General features: G+C 27.0%; 4 protein-coding genes across 8 annotated transcripts; 2 read left to right on the top strand and 2 right to left on the bottom strand.

Moving 5' to 3' along the window:
- Window positions 1-23: 23 nt before the first annotated feature.
- Svr (Carboxypeptidase D svr) lies at window positions 24-12,659 on the bottom strand. Its single transcript, XM_074250467.1, has 11 exons — window positions 11,995-12,659; window positions 11,017-11,240; window positions 10,765-10,920; window positions 10,498-10,673; window positions 10,288-10,435; window positions 8,919-9,013; window positions 7,247-7,752; window positions 5,500-5,970; window positions 2,618-5,036; window positions 1,641-1,814; window positions 24-512 (listed from the first exon to the last, which is right to left on the bottom strand). Exons 1-11 carry the CDS (start codon window positions 12,448-12,450, stop codon window positions 364-366), a joined length of 4,974 nt encoding a protein of 1,657 aa, XP_074106568.1. The 5' UTR covers window positions 12,451-12,659; the 3' UTR covers window positions 24-363.
- A 1,658-nt stretch (window positions 12,660-14,317) lies between these two features.
- Window positions 14,318-18,706, top strand: LOC141532176 (solute carrier family 25 protein Shawn). 3 transcript variants are annotated; one of them, XM_074250398.1, is made up of 7 exons: window positions 14,318-14,535; window positions 14,656-14,878; window positions 16,631-16,794; window positions 16,872-17,169; window positions 17,254-17,450; window positions 17,517-17,598; window positions 18,368-18,706. In XM_074250398.1, exons 2-7 carry the CDS (start codon window positions 14,761-14,763, stop codon window positions 18,595-18,597), a joined length of 1,089 nt encoding a protein of 362 aa, XP_074106499.1. In that variant the 5' UTR covers window positions 14,318-14,535; window positions 14,656-14,760; the 3' UTR covers window positions 18,598-18,706. The 3 variants fall into 3 exon arrangements, with proteins under 3 accessions (XP_074106499.1, XP_074106501.1, XP_074106500.1); XM_074250400.1 differs by having other exon boundaries at window positions 14,640-14,878; XM_074250399.1 differs by lacking the exon at window positions 14,318-14,535 and having other exon boundaries at window positions 14,575-14,878.
- Window positions 18,707-19,093: 387 nt separating this feature from the next.
- Window positions 19,094-20,831, top strand: Ada3 (transcriptional adaptor 3). Its single transcript, XM_074250530.1, has one exon. It carries the CDS (start codon window positions 19,369-19,371, stop codon window positions 20,761-20,763), a length of 1,395 nt encoding a protein of 464 aa, XP_074106631.1. The 5' UTR covers window positions 19,094-19,368; the 3' UTR covers window positions 20,764-20,831.
- A 1,039-nt stretch (window positions 20,832-21,870) lies between these two features.
- Window positions 21,871-26,023, bottom strand: Atpsync (ATP synthase, subunit C). 3 transcript variants are annotated; one of them, XM_074250544.1, is made up of 5 exons: window positions 25,967-26,023; window positions 25,371-25,462; window positions 25,153-25,254; window positions 24,863-24,968; window positions 21,871-22,767 (listed from the first exon to the last, which is right to left on the bottom strand). In XM_074250544.1, exons 2-5 carry the CDS (start codon window positions 25,413-25,415, stop codon window positions 22,604-22,606), a joined length of 417 nt encoding a protein of 138 aa, XP_074106645.1. In that variant the 5' UTR covers window positions 25,416-25,462; window positions 25,967-26,023; the 3' UTR covers window positions 21,871-22,603. The 3 variants fall into 3 exon arrangements, with proteins under 3 accessions (XP_074106645.1, XP_074106644.1, XP_074106646.1); XM_074250543.1 differs by having other exon boundaries at window positions 25,941-26,006; XM_074250545.1 differs by lacking the exon at window positions 25,967-26,023 and adding an exon at window positions 25,576-25,727.
- Window positions 26,024-26,077: the final 54 nt, after the last annotated feature.

Genomic DNA, 26,077 nt, shown 5'->3' with positions numbered 1-26,077 from the left:
TAAGTACATTATATCTATATGATCATTACTGTAATTAATTTTAATAAAGTTAACATGATTTAATAATCAACAGTATATAAAAAATCTATCTAAAATTGAGAAAATATTTACATATTTTAATCTACTTAAAATATTTAATTTATCACGTTTCATGAAAGCAATATATTTTATAAATGAATAAATATCACTGTAACAAGATTGATTCAGTACAATTACTGGGAAAATATTATAAATAAATTTGTTAAAAAATTATTTCTTACGTATAGTAAAAAGTTTATAAATATTATTTAAAATATAAAACCGATATAGTTGATAGTGATTGAAAGACGGATAAAGATTGGAAGAATTTTGTTAGAATAAATATTAATGTCGAGGCATAATAGGTTCTCTATCTTCCCAATCACCTTCAGGCTTTATAAATTCTAAATCGCTACCTTCGTCTGAATCTGAATCTAACTCATTTTCATCATCGTAGTAAGGCCTATTTAATATTTTTTGTTGCTGCACTTCATCTGAAACAATAAAATAATTTTTAAATAAGAAAATTATAGTTGATCATACTCGATAAAAAAAATTTAATTTTTTCAGTATTAATTCAACTTTTAATTTTTAAATGTAAATTAATTGTTTTAAAAATATTTATATCAAATTATAATTATTGATATTAGTAATTTTAATAATTAATATTAATTACATATAAATAAATCAATAATAACTATAAACGATAAATTGATGAAATAATAAAACAATTAATAATAATTATTAATATTATCAATTATCAAATTATTATATCAATTTTTAATTATCAATGTATTAGTAACATTAAAGTATTTTTTCTTTGTTAAAATAATATTTAAAATATAAATATTAAATTTTATATTTAAAATATAAAAAATAAATATTTAAAATTTTCCAATTTTCAAATAAAAAACAATGATCATTCAGTGATAATAATGCAATTCAATTACAAAAGTATACAATTTTTGATTAATGTTTATTTATGACGTTATCATGTAAAACTATCGTCCGTAAACCGACTTTACAGGTAACCAATTTTTTTTTTAAATAAAATTTAGTATCATTGGAAAGATCTTGATCTCAAGTTTGTGGGAAATTAGTTCTAAATAGATTCTAATTTCGCGATAAATGTAATTTGTTTATTTATTTTTTTTTTTTTTTCTATACATGCACAGAAAAAAAAATTCATTTGAATCAAGAGAAAAATTCTTAAACCAAGAAAATAATTTTGAAGAGTTTCATTGTCTTGGATCAAGACGAAAAATTCTTTAATCAAGTAAAATTTATTTAAACTAATAAAAATTTCTTAGTTTAAGAATTTTTTTCTATTCAAACCAACAAGATGAAATTCTTCAAAATTATTTAGTTGATTCAAGTATATTTTTTTTTTTAACAAATAATTTTTTTTGCCCTTCGGGCAAAAAGTGGCAACTTTAGGCCTGGAGGGCAAAAAAAAATAGTATTCAGTCCTAGGATGGGAAAGTGAGAAATGTGATTTGAGACATTTCTTACTTTCCCTTCCTTATTATTGCGGAAAATAAGATTATCAGGCGTGCACTTTGGATTTTCTACTTTATTTAAAATTACTTTCTAATAAATAAATAAATAATAAAAATAATTACCTTTAGACCTATTGAATAACTCAACTTCTTTTTCATCATCATCAAAAAAGCTCGTGCCATCTCTAAGTAAACTAAATGCATAAGCACGTCGATCATTTTTTTGAGTTTCTTTAACTGATTGACAGTACATATAACAAGTGATTGTAATTATCAGTAATCCAATACAAATGACAGCTAAAAGAAAAAAAAAAAAAAAACATAAGTTTCATTTTAACAAAGTGCATGCTGGTAAGTTAGTTGCCAAATAATAGTTTAAAATTAAAAAAACAAGCTATTATAAATAAACCAAATTAAAAAGTAGAAAATAAATAATAGTTTAAAAACACTAAAAAACACGCTTTTTATAGAAAACCGAACTAAAAAAATAGAAAATAAGTTTTAATAAATTTAAATTAAGAATAGTGTTAAAAATTTCAATAAATGTAATTAATAATAGTGTAAATAAAAAAAAAATGTATTTTATTTTAAAAAAAGCGTGGGGTGCTTTTTAAGATATTCTAAAAATGATAATCAATCTACTTCTATTATTTTTTCTTCAAAATTTGAACTCTTGAAACTAGATATAGATATATTTCTTTCAAGAATTTTTGTCTCTTGGTTCAAGATAGGCGATAACATTGATTCGGTTGACACAACCGACTTGTGTTAAGAATGGCTTTTTTTTGAGTCATTAATTTACTTATTTCCAAGAAATAATTTTTTTTCGGTATAACAATTAAAGACTATTTAATTTTTGAAATATACTTTGAATTATTTTAAATTTTTTAAACGATAATGTTATTTTGGTTGAAAAACTAAATGTATCGATTGAAGATAATATAGCTCTTAAGCCAAGAAAATCTAAATCAAGAGAAGAAATTCTTAAAGCAAAATAATCATTTGTCTTCCAAAATAAATTCTTAGATCAAGAAAATATCTCTTGAGTCAACATAAATTTTCTATCAGTGTAAATAAATCTACCTGATAATCATACTTACTCGAAATAGTGATAAAAACAATCCTCGGTAATCCTAAAACTTGATTATTGTTCGCCAACTTGAACATAAGCCGTGTAAATTTATTCAATTCGGGTGTAGAAATGACTTTAGTATCCGAAATAAACCCCGATGCTTGAACAGTAATATTATGACTCCCCGCTGGCAATAGCACCCACCAAGCTCCGGTTTTCCCAGAGAGAACTTTATGAGCAGAGTAATCATAAGTGATAACAGCGTTCTCAATAGGTTCTCCAGTCTCGGACACAACGAACCCAGTGAGTCCTTTCTCAACAGCGCGAATAATTCCCACTAGACTGTTCTTATGATCGACCCAGGTGTTAGTCGAGTGGTCGTTATTGCAGCAAGTGACATAAACATCCAGCATCAGCGTGCTGGTTTTCAAATAAACATAGTCCATCAACAAATCCGGGCGCCCACCAGCCAAAGCAGTGGCGCCATGCGCGACGCCTTTAGTTTCTGTTTGAATCTCATCGTTGCACTTTTGATCCAGCAACGACAGAGCAGGCAGGTGTTGAATGTACGAATTAGCGAGGTACAAAAACGTTTCTTCATCATTCGTCTTGTAATTTCCTTCTGCCCCGTACTTGCTGCCGAAGGGAATCTCTACGTGCAGTGACCCGGCGTTCAAATTAACCGCAACGACAGCGTCTACTTTTTTGAACCAGTCTGCAATCATTTGCGCATCGGGTCCAAGCTTTCCCTCGGTTGGAAATTTTATCCTAGATGACTTCGTTGAACACGTGACATTGCTTTGATTGTCTGGGTACAAATCCGGAACAATGTAAATCGTAAAACGCTTTAATATCTCAGAAATCGTCTCGCGTTTTTGATAATTCGACAATAAATAAGTCGCGAAATTTGTCAAAATTTCTGGAGTCACCGGAGCGCCGTTCCCAACACCAGCTGAGAAAATAATCCTCGGCTTTCCGGTCAGCTTAGTCGTAGCATCTTGGATCCCAATCTCCAGTCCCATGATCGTAGTTCCTCTGACAGTGTTTCCAACAACATGCAGCCGAGTGACGTTGTAAAATCTTCCGTTCAGGTCATCCAGGATCCAATTAACAGACTTACCAGTTTTATTAACATCAACAGCTTCTACTTCTCCAGCAGTAGACTTTACATCTAATTGCACTTTTACATCCGCTATTTCGTGATCCTTAACTTCGACATTAACCACTTTGCTTTCATAATTTGCGCAAGTTACTGTCAGTGAATAAGAATTCGGCAGCAATGTTTTGATAAAGTACGCCATATTTTTAGTCACGCCGTAAACTTCATTGCCAATTACAATTTTAGCTTCCCGAAGCGGATTAGAATTTACATCAGTTACTTCAACTCTGACACCAGTCGTCAAATCAAAAAGCAACTCTTTAATTGGCAGTAAATTATCGCGCCAAATTCCGGGAAGTTTTTCAGCCGCTGGATACTTGCAGCAGGATAATGACAGAGAAATTACAGGGATGTTAAATTGTTTTTGTATAAAATCACCGACGGCATTTGAGTCAATTCTATCAACGTCACATTTATCTTTGTGAATTGCACTCTCGTATTTACCAGCCAAGCGTTTGTAGACATTTAAATCTTCAGTGTAACTAATTCCGAATTCTCCGCCGAAAATATTGACAATAACATCGTAATTTTCATTCTTCAGCATTCTTTTCAATGCGCTTGTTACTAAATCGTTGTTATTATTCTCCAGTAATTTCTGACCAACTTCATCGTTGACTATCGGATTGCAGCTGTCCTGGACTCTCTCAAATCCAGGATCCACAGCGGGAATTACATGAATTACAGCGTTGTCAAGAAGCTTTAGAATCGGAGGATCTCCAATGACTGCTCCGCTAATCAAATGGTGAGCTAGACGACGGTAAATTTCACGACCCACCGGCTGGGATGCAAACAACCCTCCGACTAACGCTATGTGGATTTTGTTCTCTTCAGGTCCGCCTAGATTGCGTGAAATTTTCAGAGAATGTATCGCCATACTGTCGAGCGAATCGCCAGCCTTGAATTCAGCAAAGCTTGGGTGTTTATTTTCAAACTCACTTAATACTTCATTTAGTTTAGAATTGTTTAAGTAAACAGGCTGTAAGTTAACGAGCTGACGGAAATCGTACGCCGAAGACCAGTGGTCGTTGTCATCCCGCATGAGAGTAAAGTCTACGACGACTTCTTGCTGGCGGGATTTACGGTTTGATGGGACCTTTACTACCAAGGTCGAGGATTCGTAGCCTGGGGCACTTGCGGTCACTGTATATGTTCCTGGGACTAATAATCTCCAGTAGTCTCCGTCTTTTGCTGTGTAAATGTCGTGTTTTATTCCTTCGACAGATATTTTGGCATGAGCAATCGGATTACCGATTGAAGAACGGACAAATCCGTGAATACCTTTGCGAGCCTAAAATGAAAATAAATAAATTATTATTATTATTATTGATGAAATTAAAACGTTCATTTAGAAATTCCGTGTCAAAACTACACGAAAAAAACAAGATGACACTGGATATCATCCCAGATTATACTCAGAGATATCTGTGGTGAAAAAAAAATTTCAGATAGTAGGTAGTATAATCCGAATTATACTGGGTGATATCTGGATTATACTCATTATAATCTGGATTATACTCATTATAATTTGGATTATACTAGCTACTCTCTGGAAATTTTTTTTGACTTAATATAATCTGAGATGATATTCAGTGCCATCTTGTTCAAAGGAGGCAAAATTAATGACGTACTCCCTTCTAGCTTTAAGGAATCAATGTTTGATTTTTAAGCGTCAAATATGTCTACCAGTAGATTGACGATAAAAAAAAATTATGCGTCCTTTTACTTTTTATCACGCTTGTTAATATACATACCATTTCAACAAAAGCTAGAAGAGGTTCTCGGTTTTCCAGCCAGAATTTTGGCAGATCTTCTTCAACAGGAAACTTTGTACAGCCAACTTCAAGCGTAATTTCAAAAGCATTGCTATGCAGGTAATTATAATCTTGCATTCCACCGGTCACCGAATACCAAGCAGCTCCATTGGTGATTCCATCAGGAAATCGTTCATCAAGCACAGTGGACATCCATTTCCTACCCGGCGGAGGAGGACACGGCTGTCCAAGATGCATCCGCGGATGTGCGTTCGAATAAGCTAGAGCCAACGCTTTGAATACTGCATCGTCGGGGCTTAAGTTAGCTTCTCGTGAGTTTTGATTTGGTCCGTCATCCCAAGGGTAATTGGCAACAAGTGCGCCACCGTGAATGTTTGCGGATAGAACAAATGGAAGACTCGTTATCCAATCCATCACAGCTTTAGTTTCTGGCTCGGGGGTTCTATTTAACTACAAAATAAAAATAGAGGGTAGTTTAATTAAATAAAAATTAAATAAAAAACAAGGTAAAGTACCCAGTACTTGAACACTTAAAAAAATGGGACAAGTACTTGAACAGACTTTTCGAATTGTTGTAATACAAAATCCGTATATTTACGCGCATGTTATAATTATTCAATGATACAGTAAAAAAAGATCCTAAAAAAGGAGAAAATTTCAGTAAAATAATTTTCTAATAACATTACCCGGATATTTCTATTTTTCATAACTTTGAAAAATTATAATAAACAAATGAAAAAACTTTTATAAACTTTTACTACGCAGTCTTGTTCATCTATATATATATATATATATATATATATATATATATATATATATATATATATATATATATATATATATATATATATATATATAGAAAACTTTCTATTGATATAGTATCTCATCACGATATCTCTGGAACTATGAGATCTAGAGACTTGAAATTTGGCAGGAATATTCCTTTCGCCGAGTAGAGGTCAGTTAAAAACGGATTTTACAAAATTCCACCCACAAGGGGGGTTGCGGGGGCGTTAACAATGAAAAATTCCCGTTTTTAAACTATTGCTCCTATCGACTCCAAATTTGGTAGGAATCTTCTGTAAGAGATGTAGAAAAAGTCTATGGGCAAATTTTACGATAGCTCATCTCACAGGGGTTTGCGAAGGTGGGTGTTAACATTAAAAATTTTTAATTTCCAAGCTATAGCTCCTACAGACTCCAAATTCTTATTTCAAATTTTTTTCTTCGTGTCAATTATTATTAATTTTTGAAAAAAAGCCACACAAACATTATAATGATTGCACATTGAAAGTTACAATGAATATTAGCTGAAATATTTACATGGATAAAAGGTATATGCTAATTCGATGAAATTTGGAATTTGTGAAAGTTAAAACAATACTCTAATTAAATTTAAAGTTTAGATCTAAAAATGCAATTCTATAAAATGCCCAGCGAAGCTGGTGGGTAACAGCTAGTTATTTATATAACAAGAGCTCCCAAAAGAAAAAAAAAATTACAGACACATTTTTTTAAACTTTGTCAAAATATAAATATTTAATTATCTGCATTATTTTGCACTTCAATCAATTTAAAATTGTTTATAATTTGATAAAAAGCACTAATTTAAACTAATAATTTCATCTCTGTAATTAAAAGTAGGGTCAAATGCATTTTACTTTGAAACTTGTTCAACTACTGAGTACTTTACCTCATTGAATTTTAATTAAATAAATATAAATACCTCATCAGTTACATATTGGTCAGGAAAATTTCTATTTAAATCAACTTTATGGGCATTTGCTCTTCCAACAATCCCATCAACATCTCCAACCTTCGAGACAGCGTATCCGTCGGGGTTCATACTCGGCATAATATGTAATCTGGTTGTATCAAGAATTCTGGTGACTCTTTCATCACTGCCGTAGTTTTCGCAAAGATACTCGAGCAATAATAACAAAATTTCTCGACCAACAACTTCATTTCCGTGCATGTTTGCAATGTACTTAACTTCTGGCTTATTGGAGTCGTGTTTTCCCGGATTTTTCGTTATCTCCATCACATACAGCTCCCGTCTTTGGACAGATTTGCCAATACTGTAAAGACGAACTAATTTTGGATACGAACCATTTAATTCCTTCAGAAAATATTCCATTGATGTATAATTATGATGGACGAATGGGACTGGATGATAAAAACCGTACGTATCTCGAGGACGCACAATTTCTTCGACTTTTTCCGACGCTTGAGCTAAGGATAAATAAAATAAAAATAAAAATAAAAAAATCATAAAATAATAATTGATAACGGATAAAAAAATAACAAAACAAGGCATGGAGAAAATTGAAATTAAAATAAATAATAAATAATAAATAATAATCATTTACAGGAATTGAGGATAGGCCAAGTGATTTAATTCTGAAATGAATAAAATCATTTACCAATAAGAGCAAATAAAATATTTTATTATTTTTTTTTTTTTTTTTTTTTTTTTTTTTTGTTCGTTTACTTGACACCGATTATTTATACATCATCATACACTACACATTTCATTTATATTATAAGAGACATGAAAAACATGTATGATAAGTTGTAACATTTAACATTTAATTTTTTTTTTTTTTTTTTTTTTTATACAATTTCTCAATTGCTGATTTTTATTTATAATCATTTTTATATTGCGCTGCAATTGATAAACTTTGTAATTTAAAAATAATTATGAATTTCACTGTGGTTACATAAATTTATCATTTATTAACAATATTATTAGCAGTTGTTGAAACTTAATTATTAATAAATAAAAAAAAAAAAAAAAAAAAAAAAATAGTTAAAAGAAAAATTTTAAATAAAATAAAAAAAAAAATTTTTTTTAAATCTTTTTAAAATCATAATACTTTTTTAAAATCAGATTTTTACCGTCAGGAAGATATGTAGATTTATTTTTTTTTTCAATTAAACTAATTTTGATATTATCTGGAAAATTTATGAGTGCAAAATAAATTATAATTAAAAAATAAAAATTCCGCAATCCAATTAAGCTTCTGTATACTAGGGGATTTTCTCCATACCTTGTTTAGATCATTAATATTTTAATTGAATAAGTTGCTGGAGTATAAGTCTTTAAAATTTGTTCGATTTTAAATAAAGCAAGTAAATTGAAAACTAATTCTTAATAAATAACGCTCGAATGATTTCCATATTCATCACTAGTATTTGAGAGCTGTAAAAAATAAAAATAAAATCATAAAAATAAAAGTAATTAAATAAAAATAAAATTGCCAGTTAGAAATAACTAAAAAGAATTAGTGAGAGTTAGTAATCGTATTCCTGATAATTCATGTAGCCATTGATTATTCTTTCGATTGGTGAAAATTCTCGCGCAATAGGGAACACTTGAGGGTAATCCATATTTTTACCTTGTTCATCAGGAGTCGCTGGATTTAATGTAAAGTTCACAATTTTCGGTTCGTTTTTTTCTACTGTTACATGGACTGGCTCACTAGGTGTAAATCTAAATTAAAAATTTTTATGTAATTAATTAATTAAATAATAAATTATTATACAGAAGATTTATTTTGCAATAATATTTTTTTAAGCTTAGCTTTGAGAGCTTTTAAAATTTTTTAAGTTTGTTTAGAATTTTTATTTAAAAAACAAAAAATTATCTTATTTATTGCTATTTTTTATCAATAAAAAAAATTTTATTAAATGCGATATAAAATTTAAAATTGAAAAAATAAATTTAATAATTAGTAATTTTATTAAAATTTAATCATAAAAACTAACTTTAAAAATTTTTAATTAATGTAATAATAAAAAAAATTGAATAATTTTATTAAATTAATTTAATTAAGGTAAAAGCACCTATCATTGACAGGGCCCACATTTTTGACACACTATTTAATTAAATTATTTCATTAATTTAATCTTTTGATAATTACAATTTTTGATATTAAATATTTTAAAAATTAAAAAATAGTAAAATTTAATTTCAAGGAATAAATTATTTATGGCAAAAAAAATTTCAATTTTTCCAGTAGGCCAAAACTGCTAATTGTAATTTCTAAACAATATCATTACACAGAAGAAAAAATTCACGAACCAAGAAAATATTTTTCTTCCGAATTATTTTTTTAAGCGAAAAAAAAATTTTTTTTGACAAGAAATTTTACTTGTGCCAACAAAATTAATTTTTTTACTTTAAGAAATACGTTTTTATGTAATTGCATTGCTTAAAATTATTTTGGATTATTTATAGTCTAAATAACTATATAATTATTTATTTATACTTTATCGAGTTAAAATTTTAGATTTTATAAGAATCGACGTATTTGAGACTAGAAAAAATTACTAAAAAAAAATCTAGTAAAAAATCCAGAAAAGCCAGGTCTTAAACGAATTTAAAATAATAAAAATTATTAATAGTTTTGCATTAGTTAGTAAAAAAAAATTATTGTTAATATAAATTCAACTGTAATAAAAGACCTGTCAATAATAGGGTCAATGGTATGTCAATAATCGGCTCTTTGAATTTTTTGCGCTGTCAATAATACATCCGACTTGTTGGTTTTAAGTTGATATAATAATTATTAAATTTGATAAGTAAAAACTATGATTAAGGTGTCCTATAAAAAAAAAAGTTGACAACATTGATTTGAAACATGATAAAAAAATTTAAGTACTTTTACCTTAATGCTGTTTAAAAAAAAATTTTTTTTCAAATGTAAATTCATCGAAAAAAAATATTAAATTGCAAAATGTAATTTAATAATCTATCCAACTTACCCCCAAGCACTAGCATAAACTTGGTAATCACCTGGGAGTAATAATCTCCAATATTCACCACGGTTCGTAGTGGTAATATTATGACTATTGCCTATAACATGGATTCGTGCATTTTCAATCGGGTAGCCATTCGGATCAAGTACTAGACCTAAATAAAAAATGAATAAATTAGATAAAATAAAATTAAAATAAATAAAATTGATAATTTACCTTTAATTCCAATATGAGCTTGTTCCAAATATTTAATAAGTGATTCTTTGTTCAAATGCCAGTGCTCGGGCATCGAGGAAGCTGGTGGAAATTTACAGCAGCTTAATTCGAATGTTATCTCAAATGCATTTGATCGAGCGTAATTAAAATCTTGCATGCCACCGACAACTTCATACCTATTAAAAAAAAAAAATAATAATTTATTTAACTGGTTTTAAATTAAAAGCAATAAAATAATTTTTAATCAATTTCAGATGGCATTGTTACCATTTAGCTCCATTGGTTACTCCTCCAGGAAAGTACTCAGGTAAACAAGCGTTACCGTTATGCATTATGGGATGATTATCAGCATAGATGTGCGCTAAATACTTGAAAAGATTGTCATCCGGTGACTTACTTTCAATGCAACATGACCGAGATGTGCTGGAAGTATATTTAAATAAGTTATTATGACATCATCTAGCAGATTGATGTCAGAATTTATTTCAAGGCTTAATTTCAAGGTGAAAAAATTATTACCCTGAGTCGTAGGGGTAGCTAGCTACTACAGCACCTCCGTGGAAATTACCAGACAAAACAAAAGGCTGATTAGCAATCCACATCATCATTGCAACGGTTTCACTTTGTCTGTGAACAGCAAAATCTGGAATACGCTCAAATTGATCTGGAAAGTCACGGTTCAAATCGATATGCTTTGCATTTTCACGTCCTGTGTAATCGTTCAATGAATCACAAAGCCCCTCCTGTTGGAAAAAATGATATTGATTATTACAAGTTTTTATAATCTATATTACTAAAAGAATAAAAAAAAATTTTTGTCTGGCGTATTTTTACATAAAATAATTAAATTTTTACAAATCAAAATTATAATTAATTTTTTAATCATAATCGATAAAAGTTTTAATATTTTTAGGAATAAATTACATCTCTTTCAAAATGACTAATTTCGCCACTGCTACTTTTGAACACTCTTTTATTGTATGGCAAAAATTACTGAGTGATATTATTAATTACTATTCTCTTGAGAGTTTCAAAAATAAAGCGTGCAAATTTTTTCTCAATCTTGAAGTATCAAACAGTTTGTAAATCTATTAAATATTTCCAGTTTTTGAAATTAGTAGACATCTAACAATTTTTTAAATTTTTATAACAAATCAATTATTATAAAAAAAAATATTTTTAAAAATTCACTTGTAATTTTTAAAAATAAATTTCTCCATGTGGAATTTTTTTCTAAATATTTTATTTAGTCGTTTAATAGCCGACTTTTCTAATTTTTTGATTTCTTTTGAATAATTAAATAAGAACAAAAAATTATTTATAAAAAATTGCATTTGTAGTTTTTTAAAATTTCTAAATATCAATTTTTTTTTTATAAATTTTTTTTGCCATAATTTATTTGTTAGAAAAATTCTTAAAATTCTCAACTACCTGCTAAGTTAATTTTCATTAATATTATACCAAAGAATGAAAATAAAATATTTTTAAAAATCATACCTTAGACTTTTCAAAACCATCTGGATTGAGAGATGGCATGAGGAAAATGTCAGTATTGTTTACTAATTTTCTGATCCTTTCATCAACATAATAATTAGCCAGAAGATACTGGGCCAAGTAAACCATGAGCTGTCGGCCCACAGATTCATCACCATGCATGTTGGCAACATATTTAACCATAGGTTCTCCAATAGCACGTTGCTTGACATTTTCTGAAATCTCTAGAACCAACAAATCCCGACCCTCGGTTGATTTACCAATAGAATGTACCTTTGCTAAATTAGGATACTGTTCCTCCAGTTTGTTGAACAACTCCTTTATCTCTTCATAATGATGGTAGTGAGGTTTTATAAAATCCTCGACTGGGTTTTTTATTGAAGTTCCTGATTCTATGACGAACCCGTGGACAACTGTCACCAAGACGATTGACGTCAAAAAAATATTGCACGATAACATTTTATTTTATATGAGCTGGCACGTCCCGAGATACTGATGTCAGGCCGAGTTTAGTGTCAACTAATAAACACACGAAAATCGATTTAATCAAACATCACTTTAATTTAGTTATGGATTTTTATAGTCGCTGGTAGTATTATTAAAGAGTGTGCAGACACAATGGACGTGAATGAACGTCAACGTCGGCCAGTTTACAGTTTGCACACACACTGGTGTGCCACATGTGTATGTGTGTATACGTGTATGACTACCAAAGATGGCTATGACGTACGGAGTGTACATTAATGACGATCCGCTATTTTGAAAACATAAATTGAGCGGGAAAATTTTGAAAATTAATTTAGCAGATATTTTGTCATTTTTTTAATTTTTTTAATAAATTATCAAAAAAAGTAAGTAAAAAAATTGACAAGTAGAAATTTTAACAAATTAAAATATTAAAGTTAGTTGTCACTTGACAAATTTTTAATTTTAACAATTAAATTCTAATTCTAAAAAAATTATTTTTAAAAAATTGCATTTTTAATTTTTTTAAATTTCTATAAGTCAATTTTTTTTGCCTTGATTTATTTGTTAAAAAAAGTTCAAAAAATTATTAAATACCTGCTAAATTAATTTTCAAAAAATTAAAAATGCAATTTTCTAAAAATAATTTTTTAGAACAAATTATGACATTAAGTAAGCTGTCACTTTAAAATTTTTGAATTTTATTTGACAAAAAAATTTGTTCCAATAAATTACTTTTAAAAAATTGAATTTTCAATTTTTTTAATTTCTATATCAATTTTTTTTGCCATAAATTAATTTTCATGAATAAATTTATAAGAATTAATTTTGAAAATATTTAATAATTTTGTAACAAATAAATTATGGGAAAAAAAAATTAGAAAAAAAAATTAAAGTTTATAATTACCAGTATACATTTTTTTTCGCCGATTATTATTTGCTGATGAGTTTTAACCACATCAAAGGGTATTGATAAAAATGCAGCAATCTGTAAAATATAAAATTATTTAAATTTTCTCCTTAGTTATATAAAATTTTAGGTAAATCTTATACTTACTGAACCAGCAAGTGCACCAGACATAAAATTAAAAGTAAATTTATGTTGTTAAGGAAGAAGAAGTTTCTTAATGTAAACATTAACTGATAATTGATAATTTTAAGAATTTTTGTAAAAAATAAATTATGGCAAAAAAAAATTTATAAAAAAATTGACATTTATAAATTTTAAAAAACTACAAATGCAATTTTTTAAAAATAATTTTTTGGGGCAAATTTTTTAATTTTATTTAGCAAAAAAATTAGTTCCAAAAAACTATTTTAAAAAAATTGCATTTTTTATTTTTTTAAATTTCTACATGTCAATTTTTTTTTCTTATTTTTTTTTTTTGCCATAATTTATTTGTCAACAAAAATTCTAAAAATGATTAAATATCTGTCAAATTAATTTTCATTTAATTAAAGGAGTGTTCTGGAGGGCATTAAAGTTAGCTGTCACTGTTATAATTTTTTTATTTTTTTTTTAACAAATAAATTTGCTCCGAAAAATTATTGTCATAAAATTACTGGAGTGCAAACGACAAACACCGTGTATTTTAGCAAGCCGAATTAGAAAAACTGATTGCGAAAAAAAAAATTTCATGCCGGCAGGTGTCTCTTATGTGAAAAATAAGCGCGGGTAAAATTTGAAAAATTTGAAACATCCTCAAGAAAGTGCTGCCGTCTATCAATAAAATTCTACATTAAACATCCAAATAGAACACTTCGCTACAGCAAAATTTTTTGTAGACATTCCATCTGAGATAAAATTTAAATATCTATTTATAAAGTATCAACTAAAAAAAACTTCAGTATTTTTTTAAAAAAAATTAAACCAACAATTTATTGATTTATTATCTTCTTGTAATTCACAAGAAAATTATTCAATCAACACGGAATTTCTAATAAATTTACAGATAGATTGTAGATAAATATCACATGCAGACATTTAGATGATAAAATCATCTGTTCTCACCATTATCTTCAAGCATATTGGTCACATTGCATGAAATTCCGCCATCGTTGTTATTTTTTTATTTTTTGGTATGTATAAAACATTTTTATCATTTTCCAACATTATTTTTTGTGTAATTAAAATCATAAACAGTTATGATAACAATACTAAAGTGTTTGACAATAATTAATAGTATTTTATTTCTCAAGTTGTGACATTGATTCTTCAAGCCGGTGAAATAATAAAAATATTGGATTGATCCATCGTTAAACAGTTTATAATTTTTATGTCATATTGAAAAATAAATTGTTAAAATGGGTTTGTCAGAAGAAACTACAGCTACAATTGATTTTGATGATCCTAAGTATCGCATCAAACCGTACCAGCAAATGATTGCATCATGTACTGGTGCACTTGTGACTTCAGTTTTTGGTAATTATTTTATATACTTTGTTACAAAAATTTAATATTAATTAGATGAAAGTGAATTCAATTGACAGCTAATTTTTGAGAATTTTTAGATTAATTTTAACTTAATGGTTGTAAAAAAAATCTAAAAAATTGCATAGAAAAAACTTGTGAAAATTTCTATACGCATTTTTTTATACTATTTCTTTTGTAACAAATAAATAGTTTATAAATTATTAAAAAATTATCAGATGTCTGCTAAATTCACACTCATATTAATTAGAATAGAATATAATTTTATTTGTATTAACATATTTAGTGTTTTACAAAATTGTTACCATTTTACATTTATAATAATCTTTTTTTAACATTTTTCTTTGGTACACTCTTACTTTCTTATAAGCACACACCACTCTCTATAATACACTTTATTTTATTGCGTTCTCTTAATTTAATTTAATATGAAAATTAATGACATTAAAGTTAGCTGTCACCTAATTAATTTTCAATTTTATTTAACAAATAAATTTACTCCAAAAAATTATTTTAAAAAAAATTGCATTTGTAGTTTTTTAAAATTTCTAAATGTCAATTTTTTTTATAAAATTTTTTTTTTGCCATTATTTATTTTTTACAAAAATTCTTAAAATTATCAAGTATCTGCTAAGTTAATTTTCAATTAAATTTAATTTAGCAGATATTTAATAATTTTTTACAAATTAATTATGGCAAAAAAAAATTTTTTTAAAATTGACATCAGGTGATAGCTAACTTTAATGTCATTAATTTTCATATTAAATTAAATTAAGAGGATGCAATAAATTATAACAAATTATTTTTAAAAAATTGCATTTATTGTTTTTTAAAATTTCTATGTCAATTTTTTTTGCCATAATTAATTTGTAAAAAATTCTAAAAATTATTAAATATCTGCTAAATTAAATTTTATTAAAGATTAACAGCTGATAGTTGATAATTTTAAGAATTTTTGTAACAAATAAATTATAGCAAAAAAAATTGACATTTAGAAATTTTAAAAAACTACAAATGCAATTTTTTAAAAATAATTCTTTGGAGCAAATTTATTTATTAAAAAAAATTAAAAAATTTTCAAGCTAACTTTAATGTCATAAAAAAAAAATGAGTAACAAAATTGACAAGTAGAAATTTTAATAAATTAAAAATGCAATTTTTTTTAAATAATTTTTCGGAACAAAATATGACATTAAAGTTAACTGTCATTTTATAATTTTTTAATTTTATTTATGAAAATTAATTTAGCAGATATTTAATAATTTTTTTAATAAATGAATTACTGCATTAAAAAAATGAAAAAAAAGAAAAAGACATTTAGAAATTTTAATAAATTAAAAATGTAATTTTTTAAAAATAATTTTTCGGAACAAATTTTTTTGTTAAATAAAATTAAAAAATGGTCAAGTGACAGCTAAGTTAAATATAATTTTTATTTAACAAAAAAATTTGTTCCAATAAATTATTTTTAAAAAATTGAATTTTTAATTTTTTTTAATTTCTACATGTCAATTTATTTTTGCCATAATTTATTTGTTATAAAATTCTTAAAATCATTAAATATATTCTAAATTAATTTTCATGAACAAATTTATAAGAATTAATTTAGCATATATTTAATAATTTTAAAAAACTACAAATGGAATTTTTTAAAAATAATTTTTTGGAGCAAATTTATTTGTTAAAAAAAATTAAAAAAATTGTCAAGCCATAAGAATTTAATATTAACTAATTAAATTATAGTGACACCTTTGGACGTGGTTAAAACTCGACTACAAGCTCAACAAAAAGCAATGTTATCAAATAAATGTTTCGTATATTGTAATGGATTAATGGACCACCTTTGCCCGTGTAATGGAAAACTACCGACTTGGATGAGAGAAAATGGAAAATTTACTGGAACAGTTGTAAGTTGATTATTAAATTTTTTAATTAAATAAAATCCATTGAATTAGTTTTAATTTTTTGTTTTTTTAATTGATAGGACGCACTTGTAAAAATATCTAAAAGAGAAGGATTTTTTTCACTATGGAGCGGTCTCAGTCCCACCCTAATTCTCGCTGTACCTGCTACTGTTGTGTATTTTGTATCTTATGAACAACTACGATTGAATCTCAAGGATTACTATAACAGAAACTCTAACAGACAACGTATACATCAAACACAACCGTTTTGGATTCCGATTGTCGCGGGAGCTACCGCGCGAATATGGGCTGCTACATTGGTCAGCCCTTTAGAGCTTATAAGAACTAAAATGCAGTCCCAAAAATTGAGTTACAGAGGTATTTTCTTTAATTTTAGATTTTTAATTTTATTTTATTCTCTAAATTATATATAAGTTTAATTACTTGAATAAATGTCAACAGAAATTGGCGAAGGATTAAAAACAGTTGTAAAATACGGTGGAATATCAGGATTATGGATGGGTTTGAGCTCAACTTTATTCCGGGATGTGCCATTTAGTGCTATTTACTGGTGTGGCTATGAAGCTATTAAGAAACTTCTTCCTCCTGCACAACATACATTTACTTTTAATTTTATGTCTGGTGCACTTGCTGGTTCAGTAAGTATAAGATTTACCTAAAATTTTATATAACTAAGAAAATTTAAATAATTTTATATTTTACAGATTGCTGCATTTTTAACAATACCCTTTGACGTAGTTAAAACGCATCAGCAAATAGAAATGGGCGAAAAAAGAATTTATACTGGTAATTATAAACTTTAATTTAAATTAATTCATTTTTTATATTGATATTTTTTATCATAAATGCGCCGTAAAAACAGGTAGACTCAAAAAAAAAAATGTCATTTATAATTTTTCAGAACTTCTAAAGATAAAATTTTTAAATCAAAATTACCTTAGCAAATATAGTTGATAATTTTTGTAACAAATAAATTATGGCAAAAAAAAATTTATAAAAAATGGACATTTAAAAATTTTTAAAAATTACAAATACATATTATTTTCATTATCATCCATAATTCTTAATTATAATATGTATATCAGGAATGTGGACTAGATAGGATCATAATAAAAAATTACATTATTATTTCTGCTTATCTAGTTCACATTCCTGATATACATATTATAATTACAAATACAATTTTTTAAAAATAATTTTTTTATCAAAGAGATTTAAAAAATTAAAAAATATTAATTTTTGACTTAGTTATGGCCCAAAATGAGTTGACCCGACTTGTAAATAATTACCAAAATTTTTTTTGATTTTAGAAAAAATAATTTTGGATGAAAATTCACAAATTGTTAATCTAAAATTTTTTTTTTTCCAAATTAAATAAAAATTTTTCCAACAAAAAAATTAGAGTAACAAAAATTCCTATTTCCTTAGCTAAATAAAATTGTTTAAAATTTTAGCAAATGGATTTTTTGTCACAAATTTTTTCCAAAAAATCTTTTTCTTTCAGTAAAAAATAAATATATATATATATATATATATTTTTTTTTTTTTTTTTCAGAAAAACCTGGAAAAAACAATAGCAGTAGTTTTACAAATATTGTAAAAAGAATTTACCAGCAAAATGGAATTCAAGGCCTTTTTACCGGACTAACTCCTAGAATAATAAAAGTAGCACCAGCTTGTGCCATTATGATTGCAAGCTTCGAACACGGAAAACGTTTCTTTTTGCAATATAATCGTGCTTTAGCTTATCAACAAGAACATCATCACCCACAAAAACATCGTTGAAGTAATTTTTATCGACCCTAAATAATTATTTAAATATGTAGAGTATACTTGGTGTTTATAATTTGTGTATAAAAATAATATAATAAATATTTCTTACTCTATTGGTAAATTTTTAGTTTAATTTCAAATTTTCCCATGATATTAAAGCTAGCTGTCACTTTACAATTTTTTAATTTTTTTAATAAAAAAATTTGTAAAAAATTAAACTTGCATTTTTAATTTTTAAAAATTTCTATATGTCAATTTTTTTTCTAATTTTTTTTCCTATAATTTATTTAATTAATTTAGAATTAGAATTTAATTGTTAAAATTAAAAATTTGCCAAGTGAAAACTAACTTTAATATTTTAATTTATTAAAATTTATAGTTGTCAATTTTTTTATTTATTTTTTTTTTTTTTGATAATTAATTAAAAAAATTTTAAAAATGACAAAATATCTGCAAAATTAATTTTCAAAATTTTCCCGCTTAATTTATGTTTTCAAAATGGCGGATCGTCATTAAAAGTATCTAGCAGATTTCTTGTTGTTGTCCTTAAAAAGTTGTTTTACAGTTAATAAATAAATTTAAAAATCCAAAATTCTTAAAAAATAGTTTAAATAATAAAATGACAATTAAAATAAGTGATATATTTTTTATTTTTTAAAAAGAGTTTATTAAAAAATCATGACACATAAATTCTAACCTAAAATAAAGTGATACATCTGTTTAGCAAATAATGTTAAAAAATTAGGACAAAATAAATGAATTAAAAAATCTGTATTTTTTTAGATGGTAAATTTGAATTTAATCATGTCTGGAAAAGGTAAATTAAATTTAAAAAAGACACCTGTCAAGGTTCGTGACAACAAATCGCAAGCACCAGTGCAAGCAGCAGAAACAAGTTCTGACGGGATTGAAATGTCATTTGCGCTGTCTGTAATAAAAGTCTCGGAGAATAGTAAATTATTACCTCGTTACACAAGTATTCTCCAGCGTACAAATGAAGACAGCGTTGGAATGGAGGATTTGGATACCCTCCAGCTAGAATTGGAGACTCTGTTGTCGTCAGTGGTGGTGAGGAGCCGCTTGTTGCAAGAAGAAATAACGTGCTTGACGTCCGCGGAAGAAAGACGGGACAAACGGTCCAAGAGCGGGAAAGGTTTGTCTTTTGAAAAAAAATTACGCGATGAAAAATCCCGAATTAAGGACATGTACTTCAAAGGTCAGTCGCCGTTGTCAACAAAATTGCTGAAAGCTAAGACACTGGCAGCAGGTAACTCAGCTAATCAAATTGTACCTAATCCGCATGAAATAGTCAGAGTTGAAGGATCTAAAACAGACGTTCCAAAATTATTGCTCCCTAAAAATGACACGACCAATAAATTTTGGGCGTCTGTTGATTCCTACTGCGCAGACATAATGCCAGACGACATAAAGCTCCTGGAAGAACTGATTGCGACCCACTCAGATCTTGGTGAGTTTAAAAAAATTCCCCCTCTAGGAAGACACTACAGCTACACCTGGGCGCACAATGACCTGCTGCAAGAAGAAGAAACGAGCAATGTAAATCGTGACAAGAAAAAAAACCGCTCGGATGTGTCTGCGTTAATGTCGAAGGTTGACAAAAAAGCGACTAGCATTGCTGGTCCTCTAACCCAACGACTAGTGTCAGCCTTGATGGAAGAAAATGTTTATACTCCCAACAGCGACAGCAAATTATTTAGAGACGGCGATCCTCCGGTGCTGCGAGATCTCACTATTCAAAATTCAATGAACCTGGAGATGCGCATGCACAAAGAACTCGTGGAGCAAGGGATCCTCGAACCGGATTCGCACAGGAAGAATAATGAAGATGATGAAATACTCGCTGAGATAAAACGCTGTCAGCAGGATCTTTTGACCTTATCTAGTCACAATGTTGTTCAGTTGAAACGACTGTTGAGTCTTGCTCAAGAAGAGAGTAAACGGCAAGCGCTTAAACGGAAAATCAGTGCTATTGATAGTGAAGTTGTTGAGTATTATAATAAATTAATTGTATCCAAGCAGCGTAAAGTTCCTTTGACTAAAAAAGAACAGGAAAAAGCTTGGGCTAGTCTTAGGGAACGCGAAGGATTGCTTCAGCAACTTAATGTTTTACCCTCCAATAATATCGGAGAAACTGTAACTAGTAATGTTGTAACGTAATTTATTTTGTTTTATTTTATTTGTATAATTGTAAGATTAATTGAATAAAATCATGATTGTAATTGTAATATATTTTTTTTTTAGGTTTTTTCCCACAATTAAAAAAATTTTTCAACAAGAAAGTTACACGAAAAGAACAAGATGACACTGGATATCATCCCAGATTATACTCAGTGATATCTGTAGTAAAAAAAAAAAAAAAAATTTCAAATCGTAGCTAGTACAATCCAGATTAAAATTAGTATAATCTAAATTATAATGAGTACAATCTAGATTATAATGAGTATAATCTAGATTATACTGAGTATAATTTAAATTATAATGAGATAGTAGCTAGTATAATCCAGATTACAATTAATATAATCTAAATTATAATATAATACAATCTAGATTATAATAAGTATAATCCAGATTATAATGAGTATAATCCAGATTATAATGAGTATAATCCAGATTATAATGAGTATAATCCAGATTACAATGAGTATAATCTAGATTATAATGAGTATAATCTAAATTATAATGATTATAATCTAAATTACAATGAGTATAATCCAAATATCACGCAGTATAATCTGGATTTTTCTAGTTATTATCTGAAATTTTTTTTCACCACAGATATTATTACTGAGTATAATCTGGGATAATATCCCGTGTCATCTTGTTCTTTTCGTGTACTGTGAGAAAAATTTTTATTTCTTTAGCTAAAAAAACAAAATTATTTAAAATTTCGATAAAAATTTTTTTTTTAGAAAAATTCAAAAATTTATTTAAAAAAAAAAAAAATTAAAATTATTTTGGAATTGAAAAGCAATAAATGTTTTAAGAAGCTTTATTTATTATTTTAAACCGATTTTATTAAATGACTATACTTGAGACAAAATTTTTGTTATTTTTTTAATAATATAGATAATTGGTCAACATTTAAAACTTTGTAAAATAATTTCAACTCAATAAAAATTCCAGAAATGTTGCAAAATTTTTTTTTTTTATAACTTTGAATAAATATTATAAACAAATACATTTTTTTGAGTAAAAAAAAAAAAAAAATAAATGGAGAGAACAGGTAAGGAGTAATTTAAAAAATGATTAATAACAATAAAGTAATTAATATTTTTCGTACGACTGGATGTTTATTTCGATATTACTGTACATATTCCTCGAAGAGTTACCGCAAAAACGTGCGTACGCGACGGTTTAACAATGATGAATCGTTTCAAAATTAACAAATTAATTTAACTTAATTTTCCAATTGATTAATAGTAATTAACAATAAAACCGTACAGCGCAAAAAAAAAATTGCATTTAAATAATATAATTATGTTTGATATTATTGAGCGCGTACGTGCTTTGCATTGTGAACTATATGCAAAATTATGTAAGACTTATCTTGAAAATTTCTTAATTTTTTTAATAAACCTTCTAAACGTTTAATAATTATTGTTAAATATTATTACACTGCAATTGAATTACTTTATAACAATATGAGTTATGCTACATGAATTGGTAGGCCATGAAATAATTACGAGCCACTGGATGGAATTAGACGGCTCTTACTGATTTAATTTTTTTGTAAAAATGTTGTAAAATTAATCAGCAGCCCCGTTTTTATTTATCAAATTTTTTATTTTTATTTCAATAATTAATTATTAATATTAATAAATCATTTGTTGAACCGTCGCGCTCCAACCAGTACTACCAAGAGTCATCGGCTTTAATAATTTCATGGACCCCCTTGGAACCATAGACAGCCGTCGTCGAACTATTGTTTCAAGCCAGATGACGGTGTCTTGGCAGTGACGCACTAAAACTATCGGTAATTCATATGGAGGATAACGGCTTAGAAGGCGAACAAGAGCAAGAAAGCCATCATAAGACAGAAGAGACCCATAGCCTCGGACAAGGCGAAACCCAAGATGGCATATGAGAACAGTTGCTGTTTAAGAGATGGATTTCTGGCGTAACCGATGATCAATGAGCCGAATACTGATCCGATTCCAGCACCTAAAAAAAAATTTATATAATTAGTATAATTATTTTTAATAATTTCATTTATTTAATGAAGGATTATTTTACTCATTTAGGAAGGATTAATTAAAATGCAAAAAGTAAAAGGAAAGCAATCATCAAACAAAAAAGACCCATTGCTTCGGATAAAGCAAATCCAAGGATTGCATAGGAAAATACTTGTTGTTTAAGGGTAGGATTTCGTGAATAGCCAATTATCAAGGATCCAAATACTAGCCCAATGCCAATGCCTGCAATAGAAGTGGAAGATAACGTGATATGAGCGGTAATTGGAAAAAATTTTTAAGTCATGAAAATAATTCAAGTATAAATAAAAAAAATTAATTACTAATAATTAAGGTAAAAGTTCCTATTATTGATACCCTATTTAATTTTATTATTTCATTATTAAAATTTGATAATAATCAGAATTTTTGATTTTTAAAAATTAAAAAATAGTAAAATTTAATATCATCCCAGATTATACTCAGTGATATCAGTGGTGAAAAAAAATTTTCAGATAGGAGATAGTATAATCCAGATTAAATTGGGTAATATCTGGATTATACTCATTATAATCTAGATTATACTCGTTATAATCTAGATTATAATAATTATAATCTGGATTATGCTCATTATAATCTAGATTATACTCATTGTAATCTGGATTATACTAACTACTATCTGAAAATTTTTTTTCACTCAGTATAATCTGAGATGATATATCCAGTGTCATCTTGTTCTTTTGGTGTATGAGATTGTTAATAACATTGTAATAATTAAATATTTTTGAATAAAAATTTAGAGTAATAATCTTCAATGTACCCTTAATGAAATAAAAAATTCAATCCCTAAATTCCTTTATTTTCCCTGTCAAAAAAATTCTCGAAAATCACCTCTTTTTTTCGATCTTCACAGTGGTGTGTTCCCCCTAAAAGCATAATCTAATATTTTATATTTAACATTGATGGCGCAAGGACTTCCTTAATGAATCTCTAATTTTTATTTTACAATAACTTTGATGACATAATATCTATTTTCTAAAATTTAAAAATTTTTTTAGGTAAAGTAAAAAAACCCAGTTATTGACACTGGCCTAATTATTTGACACTTGCAATTTTATTCTAATTAAAAAAATTAAATGTTCTTAAAAAAAACCAATTTTCTTAAAATTTATAATTAAAAAATTATATTTATTAATTTATTAGTTGATTTTTTTTTTTTTTTAAATAAAATTACAAGTGTCAATAACTAGGGTCTTTCACCTTAATTTTATTGACATCACACCTATAATTTTCCTGAAAAACAAGCCCCCCAGAATGATTGCTCTATTTTTTGTTACAAAAAAAAATATTATTATAATTTTTATTTCATAATAATTTTAATGAATTTTCATAACTTAAAAATTTTTTCCGGGATTTATAGGAGCCGAGGTAATTATTTACAAATGGGGTCAAATATTTTGATTTTGAACGAAATTTTTTTTTTGAAAATTTTAAATTTTTTTTTTTTTTTTTGAAAAATAAATAAAAAAAATGAACTATTTAACAAAAAAAAATTAATTATCACAATGTTATAAAATTTTCAAGAAAATTTCTAAATTTTTTAGAAAATTGTGATATTTAATTTTTTTTTTTTTTTTTCAATTATTCATTTTTTTATGTACTTTTCAAAAAAATTTATAAATTTTTTAGAAAATTGTGATTTTCAATTTTTTTTTTTAATTATTCATAATTTTATGTATTTAAAATATATATATATATATATATATATATATATATATATATATATATATATATATATATATATATATATATATAAAAATCAAATAGAAATTTTATCCAAAATTAAGAGCTGAAATTTTTTAACTTTTAAAGGCAAAAAAGCAATTTTTTATCATAAATTATTAAAAAAATAAAAAAAAAAGTTAGTTTTTCACCTAGATATGCCCAAAAAAAATAGAATGGACCACTAGTAAATAATTACCAGAGCCGAAATAAAATGTGTATATTATGTAATTGTTGCATAATAGAAAAAATATATTGACAAATTAATTGTGATTTTAATTTTTAAATTAAATTAAATTATTTACCAGATCCAGCGACTCCAACAGTGGCAGCGCCAGCGCCAATGAATTTGGCAGCTGAATCGATGTCACGGCTTACCGCGGAGGTCTGGAAGCTACGGATGACTGGGCTCTGAAATAAAAATTAATAAAATAAGCAATAATGACAATAAATAAATATAAAAGTAGTGTTAAAAAAAAAAAGTTTAATTTTAAATTTGATGAAATGAAAAACTAAAAAATCAATAACATAACCAAAGTGCGTAAGGTTATATAACTTCTTATTATGCAATTGTTAAATTTACAAAGCGACTCACTAAGCAGGCTGGAGTTTGGCTTTGACTTTCTGCGAAAGATTGACTTTGGCTGATTACTCCACTGGTGAGAGGACGTACGTAGTTTTTGCTGCTGGCAACTAACTGTAAAAATAAAATTGAATAATTAAATTAATTTTTTCGATTTTCTTGAGAGTTATGTAACCAAGACAATGTGGAGGTTACTTTAGACAGAATTTTAATTTTTATAGAGTACTTACAGCCGATCTGGCAACTGGGGCAATGAATCGGGTGCAGGCAAACATTTTGACGTTGTTTATATTTTAGTTGGATGTCTTGTTGACTGAAATGCCTGAAATTAAAAAAAAAAAAATTTTTTATTGAGAAAAAAAATGCCCGGCTATCAATGGGAAGAGCAGCCACGGTGTAATTTTAATCTTTGGAGGACTGAATTTTAAAACTTACAAAGATTTTACGAACTTTATCGATTACGTAACAGAATTAAAAAAATTTCGGGAAAATTAAAGTTTTGGCGGTGGAATTTAAAAAATTTGAAGGATTAATTAATGAAATTTATAAATTTTATGTTAGAAATAAAATTAATTAATACGTAAGTAAAACATGCGAGTTGTCGGCACACTATAAAATGGCCGATTTCCGTTTAGATCTATTCTGTAAATCTACACTCAAATAATTAACTCAGTAACATAAACTCCCACAAAACACGTACGGATAAATAATAATAAATAATTGCAATAAATCCACTGACATTAATTTATTAATAATACCATCGTTAAATAATTTTTTTAAACCTGATTTTTATTACTCACTTGCGAGTCGACAGGCGCTGACTTACCAAAGAGCAGTGTCGAGGAACAGGAAAGGTAACCCGGCTTTTGGAATGTTGAACTGGTGAAGAGACGGCGCACGAATGGAGTTTACTGCCGCCTATCAAGAGCCCACTACC

The sequence above is a fragment of the Cotesia typhae genome, unplaced genomic scaffold (genome assembly GCF_013202065.1).
Source record: "Cotesia typhae breed Kobodo isofemale line unplaced genomic scaffold, CoteBio_Ctyphae contig_59, whole genome shotgun sequence".
Taxonomy (NCBI): domain Eukaryota; kingdom Metazoa; phylum Arthropoda; class Insecta; order Hymenoptera; family Braconidae; genus Cotesia; species Cotesia typhae.
The sequence above is the reverse complement of the archived record's forward strand: the minus strand, read 5'-3'. Positions and strand labels throughout refer to the sequence as shown.

Excerpts from the sequence above, each read along its gene's own strand:
- Svr (XM_074250467.1), bottom strand. The coding sequence starts at position 12,450 with ATGTTATCGTGCAATATTTTTTTGACGTCAATCGTCTTGGTGACAGTT. Across the intron at positions 11,241-11,994 it reads ATGGTTTTGAAAAGTCTAAG|GAGGGGCTTTGTGATTCATT; the intron begins GTATGATTTTTA and ends TTTTTCCAACAG. Across the intron at positions 7,753-8,918 it reads AGCGACTCCTGATGAACAAG|CTCAAGCGTCGGAAAAAGTC; the intron begins GTAAAAATATGG and ends ATTTATCCTTAG.
- LOC141532176 (XM_074250398.1), top strand. The coding sequence starts at position 14,761 with ATGGGTTTGTCAGAAGAAACTACAGCTACAATTGATTTTGATGATCCT. Across the intron at positions 16,795-16,871 it reads GAAAATTTACTGGAACAGTT|GACGCACTTGTAAAAATATC; the intron begins GTAAGTTGATTA and ends TTTAATTGATAG. Across the intron at positions 17,451-17,516 it reads CTGGTGCACTTGCTGGTTCA|ATTGCTGCATTTTTAACAAT; the intron begins GTAAGTATAAGA and ends TATATTTTACAG.
- Ada3 (XM_074250530.1), top strand. The coding sequence starts at position 19,369 with ATGGTAAATTTGAATTTAATCATGTCTGGAAAAGGTAAATTAAATTTA.
- Atpsync (XM_074250544.1), bottom strand. The coding sequence starts at position 25,415 with ATGTTTGCCTGCACCCGATTCATTGCCCCAGTTGCCAGATCGGCT. Across the intron at positions 25,255-25,370 it reads CCCCAGTTGCCAGATCGGCT|TTAGTTGCCAGCAGCAAAAA; the intron begins GTAAGTACTCTA and ends TTATTTTTACAG. Across the intron at positions 22,768-24,862 it reads TGTTGGAGTCGCTGGATCTG|GTGCTGGAATCGGATCAGTA; the intron begins GTAAATAATTTA and ends ATTTTTTTTTAG.